The 20,449-nt window shown below is 36.7% G+C and overlaps 1 protein-coding gene across 7 annotated transcripts in view; it reads right to left on the bottom strand.

Moving 5' to 3' along the window:
* The window catches only part of EXOC6B (exocyst complex component 6B), a 616,021-nt gene that overhangs the window by 351,425 nt on the left and 244,147 nt on the right, over positions 1 to 20,449 (bottom strand). For all 7 annotated transcript variants that reach the window (XM_045446460.1, XM_045446458.1, XM_045446457.1 and 4 more), the window contains one exon: positions 9,168 to 9,344. In XM_045446460.1, coding sequence (XP_045302416.1) covers positions 9,168 to 9,344 — 177 coding nt within the window. The remainder of the gene's footprint in view (positions 1 to 9,167; positions 9,345 to 20,449) is intronic.

Here is a 20,449-nt window from a genome sequence, read left to right on the forward strand (position 1 = left end):
TGGTAACAACCACATAGAAGAAAAAGCAAAAAAAAAAAAAAAAAAAAGAACAAAATAGTCTGAACTATAGCCCCAGTGGGATATATTGTAGGATAAAAAGAATTGCAAAAAGAATCTTGAACCTAGTTAAGTTTACTCCTTTTAGTGACATGTGCATAGCAACTCTGAAACTTTTTTGTGTTATATGAGTAGACAGATGAGTAAATATATTCATACTCTGGGAACCAGAATTCTTAGAGATACAAATATAGAATAGGAGAAGAGGAAGACCTATGATATTCAGGTGAAATTAGAAGCATCACCTTTAACTCAGGATTTATAAAACTGTCTATGTGTTTGTGTAGTGTGTGTATTTCTTAGCTCTCTCCATAGAAGGAGCATACCTAATGCCCATATCTCAGTTCTATATATCATTCTCCAGTAAAAGGGAAAGCTCTTTGACAAACTAGCTGATTCTGGGAATAGGGCAGAACTTGGAGTGAACCAAGAACATCCTGTGCCAGAAAAAAAGGAAGTGCTCAAAAATTGATGGAAACATGTCAAAAGATAATGAGTAAGACTCCCACTGGCCAAATTTGGAACAATTAGAGAATCCAAATGAAAGACAGGAACAGAATATAACCCATTGTATATGAAGTAAGAATTCATGTGCCAATACTGACACTAAAAAAAAAGGGAATGGGACAAAAAGGAAGTTCTTCTTTATAGAAGAATGCCAGCTAATCAATGTGAAAGAAATGATAAAAATAGAAAAATCACTCTTTTATAATCACCATAAATTGCATGATTCAGGAACAAAACATCAATGAATTCTAAATCACTAAATCAGAAAAACTGTCAGGGAACAGGATAGTCCCAGGATCTAAAGTATCATTCCACAGATCACTTATTAATTACAAAAGAAGAAGGGTACCTTTACAGCACAGAAATCTGGTAGACTCCACCTTCACTACTGGTGTACCTCCTGATATGATGCACTAAAAAGGACCTAGTATTACTTTTGTGATTTTCCTGTCAAAAATGATTAATTTGAACTTAATCATGAGGATTATCAGATATACCTAAATAGATATTAAAAGACAATAAAGAGACACAAAAATTAAATGCAACGTGTGATACTTGACTAGATGTGGCTGCAGGAAAAATGATAAAAGAATTTGCTATAAAGGACATTACTAAGACAACTGGGGAAATTCACACATTGGTTGTATGTTAAGTGGTAGTGTTGTATCAGTGTTAAAATTCCTGAGTGTGATCATTGCATTGTAGTTATGTAGAAGAACGTCATTCCTGGGAAACCACAGATTGTGGTATTGGGATTTCAAATACAATGCATGAAATACACCACTTTCTTTTAAATGGCTCAGCTTTGGCAGGGGAAGGGGAGGATTGATGAAACAGATTCTTTCAAAGTCAAATTTTTAAGAAAGAAAGTGCCAAATTTTAATAAGCAGAGTACTTAAGTGAAGGTACATGGATGTTCATTTTGCTACTCTTGTAACTTTTCTGAAGATTTAAAATTTTTCAAAAAACTAATAAATTTTTATAAAGAAGGCGCTACTCCAAAGGTGGAGTTTGGGGGTTGGTGAGATAGGTGAAAGGGGTCAAAAGGTACAAATCTCCAGTAATAAAATAAATACGTCATGGAGATGTAATGTACAGCATGGTAACTACAGTTAGTAATACTGCATTCTATATTTGGAAGTTTCTAAGAGATCTAAAAGTTCTCATCACAAGAAAACAAAATCCTATAACTATGTTTTCTGATGGATGTTAACTAGACTATTGTGGTGACCATTTTGCAATACATACAAATATTGAATCATTATGCTGTACTCCTGATATTAATATAATGTTATATATCAATTATACCTCAATTTAAAATAAAGAATGATGGGACACCTGGGTGGCTCAGTTGGTTAAGTATTGACTTCGGCTCAGGTCATGATCTCTCAGCTCATCAATTCGAGCCCCACATTGGGGCTCTCCACTCTCAGGGCAGAGCCTGTTTCAGATCCTCTGTCTCCCTTTCTGTCTGCCCCTCCTCACTTGCGTGCACAGGCTCTTGCTCACTCTTTCTCTCTCTCTCTCAAAAATAAATAAACATTTTAAAAATTAGAAATAAAAAATAAATGAAATAAAGTATAGATGTATGAATAGATAGGTAGATAAATAGATGATTGATAGATAGATAGATAGATAGATAGATAGACAGATGGATAGATAGACAGATGGACAGGTGGATGATGGGTGTTCAGAAGAGGTCACATTGAGCCAGTCCTCAGGGAAAAGTAGAAGTTAGTATTTTAGACAAGGATGAAGGGAAAAGGAGTATATTCCCTAATTAGGGTTATGAGCAATTTAGTACAGAGTGAAGGGAGTGACTGAATAAGCAATGAGCATATAAAGGAAAAATTCTAAAAGCCCTGAAAAGGCAGGTAGATGTTTATAATTGAGGTAAATAATTCCCAAATGACAAGACCTTTATACTATCAGTACAATGAAAAGATTTTAAAGATCTTAAATCAATGTGAACCATAATATATCTTTATAAACAGATAGACCTAAAAGACAAACAAATAAGAAAACCAAAACAGAATATTTGATGCACGTTTAGTTTTCATTCAACTTTCTAAATTGCTTTTATTGCTATTTGATTTTAAGTATGGGTATTTATTCTTCATCTGACTGCTTATATTCTTAATAGAACAGTTGTCATTAAGAACAGAAGTGAAAAACAAAGTCTACAGTGGTGGGTAGCTACTGGGAACAAGTGAATCAGGCCAGCTTTTCATATCGTATTCTTTTAACAGGCATACTTTGTATGTGAAATATCTAAAACTATCACTCATTTTTACAAAGAACTCTGTTCTCATCATTTTTTTTCCCCAAACATGTGGCCCCGTCAGTGTACCTTCCAGTTTGCCATTTGTAAATACAGACATGGCATAAGTAATAATGTATTTCCCTCAATAACAGCACAAATGTGATAATAAATGGCAATATCCAATGTGCAGACACAACAGGGATTGTAGATTAGTGAAAAAAATATATCCCTGGTGGCAATCTTGCTGCTCACGGTAATTCTACTACTACCATACTTGGAAAGGGCCTACTACATGAATTCGCTACTTAAAAGTTGGCAAGGGGCGCCTGGGTGGCGCAGTCGGTTAAGCGTCCGACTTCAGCCAGGTCACGATCTCGCGGTCCGTGAGTCCGAGCCCCGCGTCGGGCTCTGGGCTGATGGCTCAGAGCCTGGAGCCTGTTTCCGATTCTGTGTCTCCCTCTCTCTCTGCCCCTCCCCCGTTCATGCTCTGTCTCTCTCTGTCCCAAAAATAAATAAACGTTGAAAAAAAAAAAAATTAAAAGTTGGCAAATAACTTAAAAACTTTTAAGTGCCATGCAAGCCAATAGCCATTTTGCAATCTATTTCTGGCCCATGGGCTGCCAATATGCAACCTCTGATTTTAACTCCAAAGTTCTAATGGCATCCTTTATTTAACTTACTGAGAAATAAGTAACAACTCATTTTGTTACCTTCCTATCAATAGAAAGTATTGCGATAAGCACTTTGAAATTTGGGAAAATATCATAATAACCACATTTTTCACAAGCAATTCAGCATTAAGTAACCACTGTCACTATTTTATAGGTGACAAAGAGATGCTCGAGAAATTACACGATTTGCTCCAATAACACAAGGCTGACAAAACTTGCATTTTTTAAATACAAATCTTGCATTCTTTCCAATCACTCTGTGAATTGTGTCTACCCCAAAGTTCATATGTTGAACCCCTGAACCCCAATGTGACTGTACTTGGAAATAGAGCTCTTAAGGAGGTAATTAAGGTGAAGTAAAGTCATAAAGTAGGGACTCTAACAGGACTGATGTCCTTATAAGAAGAGGAAGACACATCAGGGGCATACAATCACAGAGAAAAAGCCATGTAAAGACACAGCAAGAAGGTAATTGTCTGCAAGCAAAGGAAAGAATCCTAAGGAGAAATCAACCCTGATGGTACCTTGACCTTAGGACTTCCAGCCTCCAGAACTGTGAGAAAATAAATCTCTGTTGTTTAAGCCAGGCAATCTATGGTATTTTGTTATGGCATCCCTAGCAAACAAATAATCTTGTTACCTCAAAATTAGTACAGTACCACAATCATAAAGACATCTCAGCAGACATTATTTATATTTTACATGATACTTGTATTTAAATTAGCAATCCCATTCTGTTAACTTCATATTTCAAAACAGACACCAAAATCTTGAGAGAGAAAACCTGACATGGATTTGGTCAACAAACATTTTTATCTGACCCATACTCTATGAACAGTTATATGGATAAAGTAATGACTACTGTTCTCTAACAACAAAAATAACTAAGAGAGATACAAACTAGAATATGAGATGTGCCAGATGTATGGTACCAGGAAATGCTTTAAGAATGCGGAAGCTCTGGGGCGCCTGGGTGGCTCAGTCGGTTAAGCGTCTGACTTCAGGTCATGATCTCGCAGTTCGTGGGTTTGAGCCCCACATCAGGCTCTTTGCTGACAGCTCAGAGCCTGGAGCCTGTTTCAGATTCTGTGTCTCCCTCTCTCTCTTCCCCTCCCCTGCTCATGCTCTGGCTTGTTCTCTCTCTCTCAAAAAAAAAAAAGAAAAAAAAAAAAGAAAAGAAAAGAAAAAAGAAGGAAAAATGCAAAAGGTCTTTGGGGAGCCTGGGTGGCTCAGTCAGTTGACCGTCCATCTAGCTCTTGGTTTCAGCTCAGGTCATGATCTCACCGTTCATGGGATTTAGCCCCATGTTGGGCTTCACATTGAGTGTAGAGCCTGCTTGGGATTCTCTCTCTCCTTCTCTCTTTGCCCCTCCCTAACTTGCACTCTCTCTCTCTCTCTCTCAAAATAAATAAACCAAAAAAAAAAAAAAAAAAAATGCAGAAGTTCTGAAGTAACCCAGAAACAAAAAAAGAATCATAGGTCCTGCTTCTCCAAATTATTTCTTACTCAATACTGCTTTATTTCAAGCAGATTGTTTTGTTTACAATAGATAGTGTTCCATCAGTCCATGCAAATATACATTATCAAGAACTGTATCAACTTGTGTTTCACCTTTATTTCCCAAAAAAGACACAGTCATAATGCCATCATCTTAACTAATATATAATGGTAGCATTGTATGTGCCAAGCACTGTGATGAGATACATTATGTATCATATGATATATATGTATGTATGTGCCAAATCATACATATTTCCACTGAAAATCAATTTAATTAAGTTGTAGGTCAAAAATGATCAAGTGTCAGTAGTGTACATAGTTCAACTTTAATATACGACAAGTTTAAAAAAACTTACATTAATTAAGGTGACTCTTTCATTAGCTACTAAGATACAAATAGAGAATTTTACAGAGGAATACTTTCCCTACAACATCTTCTCAGCAATCAAGAGACTGACTCTGTCAGGGCGCGCTGGTGGCTCAGTCAGTTAAGCATCCAACTGGATTTCAGCTCACGTCATGATCTCACGCTTCGTGGGTTTGAGCCCCACATCAGGCTCTGTGCTGACAGCATGGAGCCTGATTCTCTGTCTCCCTCTCTCTGCCCCTCCCAGCTCAAGCTCTATCAAAAATAAATAAAATAAATGTTTAAAAAAATTGATTAAAAAAAAAGAGAGAGAGACTGACTCTGTCAGTTGGTTCTCCATATGAGCTGGTCTTTCATCCAATATGACAATTTACTGCTGTGACTTCATCTTCATTTCCCAGGCTATTCAGTTTTTCTACCTCTGGCACAAACTTTACTTCAGTTCAACAATAAATTAAATATCTGTTTCCTAAGTTCAAAGCACTTTCTAGGTGTTCGGGTTTTTCTACCCATCTCATTCTGTAGTCTCCCATTAAGTATCACCACACTAAAGACATAGTTAATAGCCTACAAATGTCACTTGACTCAAAGAATACTAAAAGTGCACTAAATACACTTTTGTTCAAAGTACAAGAAGGAGAAAAATACCTAGACTTTCAGAGAATAATACCTAGACTTAAATACATTAAATCAGAATCATAAAATTTCACGAAAAATAATGCTGGTAATCTGTAAGCAACAGATTTTAGAAAGCAAAATATAACTTTCTCTTAAGTACTGCATTCATTGTTAGAAAAAATTTAAGACATTTTAATGAAAACTCAGTAAGACATCTAAACATTCAGGGGTTTTGTTTTCTTTAGGCACTAAAAATGCTTCCTCAAGGTCCTCTATAGCCTTGCAACTCAAAATGTGCTCTGCAGAGAGAAGCATCATCCTTACCTGGGAGCTTGTGAAAAATGCAGATTCTCAGATTTCCCCCCCAACCTGCAGAATCTAAATCTGCATTTTAATATGACTCCAAAGTGATTCCTACGCACATTAAAATTTAAGAAGCACTTAACCTATAACACGGGTTCTAACAGGGGTCCTGAAGAGCAACATGAGTTTCACGAATCCCCTGAAATTTCATGCAGAACCTTTCATGAGTGAATATATGCATATTTCACTGGGAAAATACTCCATATTTTTTTTATCAATCTCTCAAAGGAATATATGACCCCAAATAGATTAAGAATCACTGCCCTACAGGATTGTATGCCACAGTTTAGAAGTCAAAATATTTCAAAAACTATTTACGCTGCTCTCAATGAGGTCTGTTGAAGAATGACAAGAATGAAGGTCAGAACGTCACAGTGGGTCACGAAAGACCTTATCTGAAGAATTTATTCACACCATGCAAGAACTATGCCAAGAAACCAGTTTGGAGACATCTAAATAAATAATTCTCTACATGAGGTTTGAGATTAAGAATGTGCACTTGAAGAAGATTCAAACTGAGAAGTAAATAAATAGAAGGTAGGATTTTTTTTAAGATAGGATGCCATTAGATGACAGCGAAGTGCTGAATTCTTGTTGTAAGAGCTCAATCAGCAAGTCTAACAGGATTCTGTTTGATTTGGGATACATGACCATTTTAAAATGTTAACTTCCAAGTACATTCTTATAATATTTCATTTATGAGGAACCCTCAACACATTTCACTAGTCCCACTTTCTTTATCTTCTCTGGACCTCAGAAGACAAAACAAAGAAATAGAGCACAAAAATTAAAAAGGATTTGCCCAGGATCTTCAGTGAGTTTATAATAAAGAATGGCTTACATCCATAAGGTTCTCACTATATGTCAGCACTATGCATATATTTTATTCTTTCATATTATCATCTAGTCATCTCTTTGAGGCGTGTATTATGCAGAGGCACAGACTATGTCTAACTTCTATTTCCTTAGGTCATAGTGCCTGATAGAATATAATTTCCTTAACAGGCACCCAAAATGTAAATAAAAGGCATTAGCTGGTCTTTCTTGCTTCTGATGCTTGATTGTAGTACTACTATAACTTGTCATCAGTGATGGGCCTAATACCTGACAATCTGCTCTCCAGGATGGACCCATATCCTACCATATCAGTCATTCCAGGCAAGAAGAGACAATGCCGAACACTCAGGGGGATCAAGTTTCTCTGCCCCGTTTTATTTCTACAGGTATAGGCAAACGCCTGATTCTTTTCTTCGCTCTATTTCTTATCCACGTACAATAGGGATTTTGATGGAACTTTCACGCATTATTACCTACTAATGTCCCTCATTTACGTAATAAACATATCCCGACGACGAATATGGAGGTAGTGAAACATAAAAGAAGTCGGCAAAGAAGAGTAACAACAGGACAGGAACTAACATTTGCTGACTACCTTTTATGGAGCAGACACTTGTGCAATTCTACGGGGCAGAGACTACTGTCTTTACTTGATGGATGAAGACTAAAGTTCCAACAGGTTAAACAATTATCTAAGATTACAAAATTAGACAGTGACAAGTTTGGGGGTATAGTTTTGGGGAGGAGAGGAAAATAAAGAATAAGAAGGGCAGGAGGACAGAACAAAGAACACGGGTGGGGAAGACAGTGAACCCAATTTCATCAGGAGACATGAAACAATGAAAAGCAGACAAGCACTTGAAGGCAAACAGGTTACAGAGTGCAGGCATAAATGGTTCCTCACACATGTCAGTGGACATTTAAAAAGTAAATGATATGAGTTTTAATGAGAATTTTAAAAAATAAAATTGAATTAAAAGGCAAAGCCCGAATCTGAATAAAATCTGTATGACTCCAAAGTTCATGCTCCTAACCACTACATTCACAAAGAAACTGATCCAGTTTATGCAAATGGTATTTAGAAAAACAGGTTAACAAGATTTCTCAAACGTCACAGTAGTTTTATTTTTAAAAACCCACTGAATGTACTTCTAACAACAAATCAGGACATAAATATATGTACTACTGAAGCCACTCAATCTTATTCTTTACCTGAAAGTGACACAGAACTAATTTAAGAGGTTACAGATATGTCACAAAATTCCCAAATTCTCTATAAGCACTCCTATTTATTTCCTCCAGAAATGTATTGTCAACTTTCTCAAGCCTCTTTATATTTTCAGTCTAAGATCCCTTTATTTGCACACACTGTTTAAAATACTATCTTTTGGGGCACCTGGGTGACTCAGTTGAGCATCCGACTTTGGCTCAGGTCATGATCTCATGGTTCGTGGGTTCAAGCTTCCACATCAGGGTCTCTGCTGTCAGTCTGCTTCAGATCATCTGTCCCCCTCTCTCCCTTCCCCTCCCGTGCTTATGCTTTCTCTCTCAAAATTAAATAAACTATTAAAAAAGTAAATAAAATAATATCTTTTATCTCAAGTAGCTATGTTCCAGTTTCAGTGGAGGTCATCTAGATCTTTCTCTAGGTCAGATAAACTCTACTCTTTCCTTAATGTAGTGCCCAGTCAGTATACAATCAAAAACCTTGAAACTTAAAAAAAAAAAAAAAAGGTGGATGATTGTATTCAAAATCTAAAAAATTAGATTCTAAGATATCATGGTGCATCTTCAGTTTCCTTAAGTTGAGGCTCATCTGAATTTAAAATGATAATTTGATTGTGGGTTAAATTTAATTGTGGATAATTGTGATGCAGAAGATCACACAAACTATATTACATAGATAAATTCTTCATCACATCTCAAATATACTACATTTAAACCTAGTAATTAGTCCCCTTTCCCCAGTTGAAATGTTGGTTACCTCTTCATCATCTTCCTCATCTTCAACATCCAGAATTCCTGAGTCCTGTTCAGACTTGGGGCTAGTGCTTTCTATCTCTGTATCAAAAATTGTGTATGCATCTTTCTTAGATTTTCTCTTGCTACCTATTCTGGGTTGTTGCAAGACGATGTTATCCAGGTTTCTCTGTTGCTGAGCCTAGGATAGAAACACATATGCACACATTACAAAAAGAAAGAAAGAGAGAAAAGAAACAAAATTTGATTAAGCATTCAAAGAACTTCTAATATTGAACAAACTGGTATCTTAAAGAAAAATACAACAAAATGTCTTAATTCATAGTTTTAGTCCCAGAAATAAAATCAAACATATTAACATATATTTTTTAAAATGTTTTTTAAAAGTTTATTTATTGGGGCACCTGGGCGGCTCAGTCGGTTGGGCATCCGACTTCAGCTTGGGTCACGATCTCACAGCTCGTGAGTTCAAGCCCCGCGTCGGGCTCTGTGCCAACAATTCAGAGCCTGGAGCCTGCTTCAGATTCTCTGTCTCCCTCTCTCTCTGCCCCTCCCCTGCTCATGCTCTGTCTCTCTGTGTCTCAAAAATAAATAAAAACATCAAAAAAAAATTTTTTTTTAAGTTTATTTATTTTGAGAGAGAAAGAGAGGGAGTGCAAATGGGGTAGGAACAGAGACAGACAGAGAGAGAGAGAATCCCAAGCAGACCCCATGCTGGCAGTGCAAAGCCCAAGGAAGGGCTTGAACTGATGAACCGTGAGATCATGACCTGAGTCGAAACAAAGAGACACTTAACCAACTGAGCCACTCAGGTGTCCCTCAATGTATACATTTTTAACCCTGATGTTACCCATCTTGATTCATTTTCCCCAGAAAGAAAAAAGATAATCAATATTATCATTAGACTTTCCAAATATACCCAGTAAATAATCACAAAAATACAATCTACCCTTTTTCACATAAGTAGCCAAGAGATTAGTGCAAATGACTAAATATGTATCTCTTATGAGATAAATGCCATAGTGGAATCATTGTGGTTGAGGGAAGAAAGACAAGAACTTTTTAGCTTAGCAGACTCTTAAGAACAGTGGTTATAATCTCTGTGGTATTAAGAGACCAATAGAATGTAATCAGGGGAATGAAACATCTTAATAATTTGAACTAACTAATCCTTCAGGATTGCATGGCCTTTATCTGTGGAAAACAAAGTTTTAAAGGGTTTCTTCTTCTGAACTTTCATAAAAAGGAAACGTAATCCCCTCAACTTTACAAAATAGATTCAGATGGTGTGGTTTTAATACATACAAAGAGGTGGAAAGTGTCACGATGCAGTCAACAACATAAGTAGTAATCCACACAGTATTAGAGCTGTATGACCTTAGTCACTACTTAGGAAACTGAGCCTAGAAGGCAAAGGATCTGTTTGAGATCACAAGGCTAGTTGGTGGTAAATCAGAAGTTCAATGTGTGATTTCCCAAATTCCGGGTCAGAGATCTTCCTACTCTACCCACAGTCCCTCAAAGCATGACAAAATATTTCCCCCACAAAAGGTTCTGTTGTCAAGTAAATGGGAAACACTGCTGTCTTGGAGCCACAATGCACATTAACAGAATAAAAAGTAAGAGAAATCCTTTTTAAGGAAACTTCTTTAATTTGGTTTAACTGAGCATGTTCCAAAAGTTCATAATGGAACTTCCAGTTTTTTTTTCATAATACTTGGTATATCCCAAGATACAAAGCTTAAGAACTTATAGGTCACTTATACCTCAATAAAAGTGGAAAAATAAAAATAAATAAATAAACATTAAAAATTTTTTAAAAATAAAGAAATTTCACATTCCAATGCCAAAAAGAAGAAGAAGAAGAAGAAGAAGAAGAAGAATGGCCTCTCAAAATATACATTTCTGAATCAATATATGACATTTTTCCACAGTGACAGGCAGAAATTAGTTCTGGAGAAAATAAAAGTCTCCAAATATTCTGAATGACATTAAGAAATTCAAGATAAGGGGCATTGGGGTGTCTCAGTCAGTTAAGTGCCCGACTTCAGCTCAGGTCATGAACTCATATTTCATGGGTTCAAGCCCCACATCGGGCTCTCTGCTATCAGTGCGGAGCCCACTTCAGATCCTCTGTCCTCCCCTCTCTCTCTCTCTCTCTCTCTCTCTCTCTGCCACTCCCCTGTTTGTTTTCTCTCTAAGTAAATAAATACTTTTTAAAAATTCAAGATAAATATTAAGTATAAGATGTTAGTCCAGGCACTGGTTAAATGAGGCAATTATAATAGGACAGAGAAAAACTTGAACTATGTGAGCTAGTTTCTGCCAAGAAAATGAAAAGAATCTACATTCCAGAGATTTGAATCAATGGACAAACTTGTTTCTATGCATAATACTCACTGATATTTTGATTTGACTTACATAAAATATACATGGCTTCAGTAACAAACTGAGATAGAGAGGGTATCCAAAAACATTTAATTTACATATGTACATAAAACATACCTGTCCTCCAAGCATTTGACCCCTAAATTAGATAGCATAGTCTTTCTATCTCTCTCAAAAGTAATAAGTTCTTTTCTACTTTCAAGCAAACCACACAAAAAGGGATCCAGGTCTCTGGGAAGGCACAAAGGAAGGAAGAACTTCCTAGAGTTTTCATATTTAAAAAAGCAAGCCCAGGACTACAGTGATTGCTTGTCCTTTAAGCCTATCTTCTTCAGTATAACAAAACCAAAAGCTTTCATAAGGTGGTCTTATTCCATTCAATCCCAAGTCATTTATTTTTCTTCATAATCAATAAAATACTATCAGCATATCAAAAGCAATCAAGAGAAGCCACACTTCAGTACTGTCATTTAAACTTGAAATGATACAAATCTGAAAGTATCCTATCGAAGTAATTTTAGGTCTTCTATGATTTGTTCTTTTCAGGTGGCGTCTGGTGTTCCCATCAATTTGAAGGAATGCAGTTTCAGCCAAATAGGCAAATTAAGACAGCAAACCCTCTGCTAGAAATCAAAGCACTGCAAGTTGTATTCTAAGGCTTTAACAGAACTTGGGGTCCTGTCAAAATTATCAAGGCTTCAGTCCATAAAAGAGCAGTCAGAGCAGATCTGCTAAGCAGAAGTGGCCAAGTCAGAAACAAAGAATCACAGGTAGAACAATGAAATACTAGGATATTACTCACTATGAATGCAAATGAAAATTACCATCTATCCAAACCATACGTTATGGGGTTGGAATGAAGTGGGAAAGAGTAAATACAGATGTAAGTATATAAATACATGTAATATATGCTAAAATTAAAATGGGATCCTAAGTCCATGAAAAAAAAAAAAAACAACAACAAAAGCCCTTCAAGCTCTTTTCTACCATGCTAAACTATCTCACCAGGACCATTTATTCTGTCCCTCCAAAGACAACCCTTATAACCATGAGCCAAAGAAGCAGCTGACCAATTTCTGCCTCCTATGTTAGAGTTGGGGGAGAAGGTGCCAAGCAGACAAGCAGACATTAGAAAGTATTGAGGTATTTTCTTTTTCTTAATTGTTCATTCTCTTCATGACCAATTTTTACACATTAATTACCTCTTCCTCAAGATTTCCTCATGTATATTCTTCTCTGATTTCCTAATATATAGAAATTAAGCAAGATTTCTCCCTCAAGCCCTCTTCTCTTACCAGTCTCCCATGACCCAGCAGCACATCTCCAGTAGCACATTGCCTATATTGCTTGTGAGTTTCTCCACCTCACTTCCAACATGCCTAAAATGGAACTCATCACCTTCTCATTAGAATTCCCCTGCATACTATAGCCAGGCTCTTCTTAAACCACATTATTCATCACACAAATTGAGTGTGAGGGGAAGTGGGAGGAAAAATTTCAAAAAGTACAAATCCCAATTCGATCCCAACTTCCCTTTGACTCCACCATAATGGAAGCTGAACCTAATTTTCCAATGTACTTACCCAGTACTCTCCAACATGAGTCTTCCACTTGGATCAAACTCTACCACTTAATATACTACGAATATTATGCCATTTCTCTAGCGGATGACCTCTCCCCACCTGAATCCAACCTGTACTCTGAATCCCAACTAGAATTCTTCTTCCTTTAGGAAGCCTCCTCTCACTGTGCTAATTCCCAGAGCATCCTCTCCGCATCCCTACTTTCAGTCAAACAGGTCCTGAATATCTATTGGTACCAGGCATTGTGCTACATACTGGGTCTACAAAGAATAAGATGGAGTCCCTGACTCACAAACCTCATGTCATACTGTTACAGGAAGCATAGATAGGCAAATAAGTAACCGAAATTCAGTGTAATAAGCAGAAAAACAGATACACAGGTACAATAATTGGACATAGGAGAAAGTAGTCATATATGTGTGGAGGGGATTAAAAATGGACTCCACAGAGGAAGGGGTAGCAAACTGTGGTTTTAAAAGATAAATATGATTTTTACAAAGGGAGATAGGTAAAAAGGATAAGCATTCCAGAAGGAAGGAAACAGCATGAGAAAAGATCACCGCATGTGAAATAACATTATTCACCCAAGGAATAAGTAATTTTGTATAAAAGCATAAGTGATAATGAACTACCAAGAGATAAAGAAACCATACAAAGCAGTTTCAAGGTTCACTAGTAGGTATGGAGAAACAATGAAAGAACATAAGCAGGAAAGAACAACATCAGCTTTCTAATTCAGGCAAATTCTCCAGGAGCAGAAGAGTGGTCAACTGGGAGAAGGTAAAGACTAGAAACAGAAAAACTAATATAGATCACCGTAACAGTCCAAACAACAATGATGAGGACTTGAATTAAAGGTAGGCAGCAGACAGATAACTAGTAGAAGTAACAGAACTTACTGATTTCTGTTATACATGGAAGTACATGGAAGAGGTGAAGGAAATAAGAATAACTCCAGGATCCTGGTCTTGATGACTAGATGGTGACAAATCATAAAAACCACGAAAATAATAAGTTGAAAGAAGACAGAGAAGATGAGCTTGGTAAACGTGCCAGGTAGACGGGTTAAAAAAAACAACCAGGCCAGTACAGCCCTTCAGCATGTAACTCTTCTCTCTTTGAGGATAGGAAACACATCTTACCATTCTTAGAATCCTCCAAACCCAGACACAGTGATATATACGGAGTAAATTTATATAAATGTTTACTATATAAAGGCAATAGACAACAAAAGAAATATATGTAAGAATGAAATCTAGTTCAATAAAAGAGATGATTTGGATGTTTTCCTACCTATGAAAGAGGGAACAAAAAAGAGAAGGGTGGAGGGAAGGAACGCCTATACAAATTACTTAATCTGGACTATTAACCTAAAAATGTATCTTTTGACACTTTTAAAACTGTCAAAACGTGTCTGTGAGGTACCCTACCTATCCTAAGAAGTTAAGTTATTGTGAAATACCACTTCCAATGGTACCTAGCAGTAAGACTCAGTTAAAATTCTGTGAATAAAGCAGTCTCCAGTCTTTATCAACCCAATACTGACCTCTAGTGGACTAAAGAAACACATACAAATGACCTTTAGAATCACAAGAGAGGTCTAGGCTTATAGGCTTGGAGACCTGACATAATTATATAAACTTCAATTATAGGGTGTGTGTGTGTGTGTGTGTGTGTGTGTGTGTGTGTATCTGTATATGTATAGGCTTCTTGGAGCAAGCCACATCTTTAAATCTAAGCTCTTAAACTCAGTAATTCTATAACTTTGGGTAAGTTCTTTCCTTCTCTGTGTAACATCCCTATCTACAAAGAACAAAAACAAAAACAAAAACAACACTGAGAATTTTAAGTTCCACCTGTCATCCTTCTGAAAATAAGATAGGAGCCTTGTTTTACCATCTGCTATGGAAGCACCTGAGCTAGCAATATTTAGATGCATTATCATTAATGGCATCTAATATTGCTACACACTGCCACTCAATTTTGCATTCGTACTACATTTTAAGGCCTAGATATCTGTACCAAACACCTCTTGTGCTCCACTTCAGATCCTCTCAGCCTCAGCTTATTCCAGGTAGAGCATCAGCAACCTGTTGTGGGCAACCTTGGACAATGTCTCACAGTAGAACCTGAAACCAGCTCTCACACTTATACCATACCTCTAGCTTCCTTCCTGCCCTGGGGCTTTGAGCACCATCAGAACTACTTAGCATTCATGAGTCTTAACCCAGAAGAGAGACAGCCTTGACCAAAGAGCTGACAGATAAATGCTTCCCCATTCTGTCTCTCCCACTGCCATCAGTTCCATATGGCTTCTCAGAAGGCCCCATGGATTAAAGAACCAGACTGCCCTACAAATGTAACATTGTACGGACTCCACCAACTTCTCTTCTCACTCCTCCTGACCCCTACTCTGATAGATCATGTGCTTGAATAAACCACTCAAATACAACCTCCCAGGTTCCCTCAAGGAAACCAAAGCTAAAATAATATCCCATACGATAATAAAGTGAAGTAGGACTATGACCTCTGTTTTAAGTCTGAGGCCCAAATAATAACCACGAAAATAACTGTCAAGATCAAGATATAAAAAATCTAAAGTTGCCTCTTTGAATCTCACCAAACAAGAGAAGTACAAAAAAATTGCAATATCAGAACAGAGTTTCTGCACATTTACCAGCACTAGCTCTGGCAACCAGCTCCAATATCCAATTCAAAGAAACAAACAGAAAACAAAACAAGATAGTGATTCAAAATTAAGGAAAAGCAACATATGAAAGATCATATTTAAAAAGTTATTGTTGTATATCAGTGTCCATAGGAGTGTATATACGTATACATGTATGTGTACTTTGTATAATACTTTTAACGAGGGATAAACGAGCACCTGGGTGCCTCAGTGTGTTAAGGGTCCGAGTTCGGCTCAGGTTGTGATCTGGCGGTTCGAGTCCCCGCATCCAGCTCTGTGCTGACAGCTCAGAGCCAGGAGCCTGCTTCAGATTCTGTGTCTCCTTTGCTGTCTGCCCCTCCCCTGCTCATGTTCTTTTTCTCTCTCTCTCTCTCTCTCTCAACAATAAATAAACATTAAAAAAAATTTTTTTTACTCTTTTTTTTTTAATTTTTTTATTCTTTATTTATTGTTGAGAGAGAGACAAAGAGACAGAGAGCAAGTGGGGGAGGTATAGACAGAGAGGGAGACACAGAATCCGAAGTGGGATCCATGCTCTGAACTGTCAGCACAGAGCCCCACGTGGGGCTCGAACCCACGTACCACAAGATCATGACCCCAGCAGAGGTCAGACGCTTAACCGACTGAGCCACCCAGGAACCCTCCAAAAATTTTTATAAATAAATACATAAATAAATGAGGGATAAACAGTTTTGCATGTAACTTAATCAGATCCCCAAAAATTTCCATCAGTAAGATGAGAAATCTAGGATTATGATACCATTGGAACTTTTTGTTTTTTAATTGAGGAAGGTGTTCACTACATTCCCTTTGAAATTATAACCGGGATCCTGGGGTGCCTGGGTGGCTTAGTCGGTTAAACACCCTACTCTTGATTTCAGTTTAGGTCATGATCTCACAGTTGTGAGATCAAGCCCTGCATCAAGCTCCATGCTGGGAATGGAGCTTGCTTAAGATTTTCTCTCTCTCTCTCTCTCTCTCTCTCTCTCTCTCTGTCTCTCTCTCTCTCTGTCTTGCTCCCGCTCTCTCTCTCTTCCCTTCCTCTGTCTCTTACTCTCTCTAATTAATTAAATTATAACTGGGATCCTTAGCCCTTTGAAAGTCTCCAGTTCATATTTAAATCTGTATTTTATATGGGGCGCCTGGGTGGCTCAGTCAGTTAAGCCTCCAACTTCAGCTCAGGTCATGATCTCACGGTTCATGAATTCAAGCCTTGCATTGGGCTCTACACTGACAGCTCAGAGCCTGGAACCTGCTTCAGATTCTGTGTCTCGCTCTCTCTCAGCTCCTCCCCTGCTCACTCTCTGTCTCTCTCTGACTCTCAATAATAAATAAACATTAAAAAACAATTTTTAAACCTATATTTTATATTTCAATGGCAAGGGGGATGTTTTTGCATTAACAAAATTCACTGCAATAAGATGTACTACATGTAGGGTGTTACGTTTTGTATGGCACAATAGTAAAATTACAGAATTCTCTTGTAAATTAGAATTCTCTGCTCTTTTAAACACTACCATTTTCCTTTGTCAACACACAAACATATGTTAATTACAATTAATTATAAAATAAATTACAAAAAAGTAAAGGGAAAAAAATCTATCAAAATCTCCACTCAGTAATATCAGTTATTTTGATGAATGACAACCCCACATATAAAGATTTCTGTGCATGTAAAAGACTGTTCTTCTTGCTTATCTGCATTTTCTATTTATGAGCAATTACCATGTATACTGGTAGGCCAAAAAAAGAACCATACTAAATAAAGTTCTTTTAATTTTCTTTTTGCTCAAAAATATATCACAAATCTACTTCTCTACGAATAAAACCATCTATTACAATATTTGCATTGTATTGCATTTAAAAGAACACATTTATTTAGGGGTGCCTGGGTGGCTCAGTTGGTTAAGCGTCCAATTTGACTTGGGCTCAGGTCACTAATGAGTTCAAGCCCCATGTCAGGCTTTGCACTGACAGCGCAGAGCCTGCTTGGGATTCTCTCTCCTTGTCTCTCTCTGCTCCACCCTCGCTCTTCTGCTCTCTCTCTCTCTCTCAAAATAAATAAATTTCAATAAATGAATGAATGAATGAATGACTAAAAGAACACATTTATTTAAACATAACCTACTATAAGAGATTTATATTGCTTCCAATATTTTGCTATTTAATAATGCTGCACAGACTATCTCCAGAGCTAAAAGTTTGTGTGTATAGTTAATTATTTTATTAGGGGAATTTCTAGAAGTAGAAAATCTAGATGAAAAGATAAATGTTGAAAATAAATAAATTAGATTTGGCTATGTAAAAAGATTTAATGTCCACTCTACAATTTTATCAGTATTTATTTTCCTCTAGTACTTTTATCATTTATTTTACATTAATATGCTTAATCCTCCTACAACTTACCTTGAATGTTACATAGAGACAGAAAACCACTCATTCAAATGGTTATTTTGCACCAACTCCATTTTTTTTAAAACTTCATCTTTTCCCAATTTATTTCACTTTAAATGTCTGCCAAATGAATATAAGTTCATGGTTTTTTTAAAAATCCAATAATACTAATATTATTTTATGATAATAAGTAGAACCTCCTTATGCTTTTTCCTACACCCCAATTCTGTTCTGTAGAGTTAACATTTTATACCCACATTTCTAAATAATACCCTTATACTTTAGAGTAAAAACTTAGCTCACTTAGGGGTGCCTGGGTGACAGTTGGTTAAGCATCCAGCTCTTGGTTTCAGCTCAGGTTGTGATCTCACAGTTAGTGAGTTCATGCCCCACCTCGGGCTCTGGGCTGAGAGCCTGCTTGGGATTCTCTCCTCTCTCTCTCTCTCTCTCTCTCTCTCTCTCTCTCTCAATCTCTCTCTCTCTCTCTCTCTGCCCTTCCCCTGCTCGCAAGCTTGCTCTCTGACTCTCTCTCTCTCTCAAAATGAATTAATTTTTAAAAAATCTAGACTCCTTACCTTTTTACCTTTCCGCTTCATCAATTATCTTCCCAGCATAGTATTTTAAGTTAAAGCAATAATCAGTGTTAATAATTATGTCATGTAAGCATCCTGTCTTACAGGATGTATCTATACGATGACTATATATATTTGATTATACGTTTTTGTTTTGATTATAGCTTTTGTTGTTCCTTGAGTTTCAAATTCTCTAATTTTTTAAAATTCTCTAATATTCTAACTGTAATAATCTTTATTTCTTCAAAAAGCTTATCATAATAGGCACCCTATCCAGACCCTATTTTTCCTACAGGTTTAAGTAACCTGAGCTGATTGTTCTGTAGGCCCTGCTTCATAAATATCATTCTAGAGGGGACTTACTTTCACATCTCACTGGGGTTAGAGACATAGTTTCATAAACTCTATATCTACTTTGCAATTAATTTAGTCCCACATTTTGTTGGAGCACACCTTCAAGTAATTCCTAAGAAATGAAATATGAGAGTTAAATTTCCTGAGTCCTTGCAATCAAAAAATGACTCATCTTCACATAAACTGATAAAACATTTAACTGAGTATAGAATTCAAGGTTCCTCAGATTATGGAATGCATTGTTCCATTGTCTTCTAGTACCCGTTATTGCTAACCAGAAAGACAATGTCATTTTGATCTTCATTCTTTTGTATAAGACATTACATTTCCTCTCTAGAAGCTTTTCAAACCTCTTTACCTTGTTGTAAATTTCACAATGGCATACCTTGGTGTTAGTCATTGTGTCATTTGTTCATTATGCTAGGTAAGTAATTTATCCATGAACCTGGGTATTTGAGTCCCACAGAATAAAGGGGATTTTCTCATATTACTGCCCTGATCATTTTCTTCCTTTGTCTGGAATTCCTAATGGACAGTGAATTCTCCTATAAAACCTCCTGATGATCTTTGTACTACTTTTATATTGAAAAAATTGTTTTAATTGTTGAGAATACAAATTAATTTTTTAACATCTTACTGTTTCTGCATTATCTGCTCCCTCCTGATAATTTTTATTGTTATTACTTGCTTTCTCATATTGGTAAATTTGGGTCTCTCTCTTCCCAGTTGGATATTTTTTCCCTGAAATGTCTGTTAATCCTTGGGGGCCATTTATATTTAACAATAAGCCACTCAAGAGTTGACAGAAAGATCTGTAAGGATGAAAAGACTTGTCAACCAGCAGGCTTCACTTTAGGGAGTACTAGGAGGGAGATAACCTCTTTACTGGTGAAATCCAAATGGCACTTCATGGCAGTCTTTTATGAATTTCTCTAGAAAAGAATCTTCTAGTCTTCCATCTAAGAATCTAAGTGCAAATATTCCATGCATGAGACAGAAGAAAGAAAAGGAATTCACTGTTTTGCACACTAACATTCAACAAATCACACTATTTTTAAGTCCCTCATCTTACCCCATCATCTATTATTAACTCATACCTCCAAAGTCTCAGCTTCACTGGAGGCACCAATATGTCCTGAACTGTCTTCTCCATTCCACGCGTACCTCTGTTTATACTTTCACTTGTGGATTCATACACCCTGCTATATTAGTTATCACTCTTCCTAGTGCTTTCTTTTTTTTTCTTCCAGCTTTCCTGAGATATTATTGATATATAATTTACATAAGTTTGAGGTGGACAATGTGC

The sequence above is a fragment of the Leopardus geoffroyi genome, chromosome A3 (genome assembly GCF_018350155.1).
Source record: "Leopardus geoffroyi isolate Oge1 chromosome A3, O.geoffroyi_Oge1_pat1.0, whole genome shotgun sequence".
Taxonomy (NCBI): Eukaryota; Metazoa; Chordata; class Mammalia; order Carnivora; family Felidae; genus Leopardus; species Leopardus geoffroyi.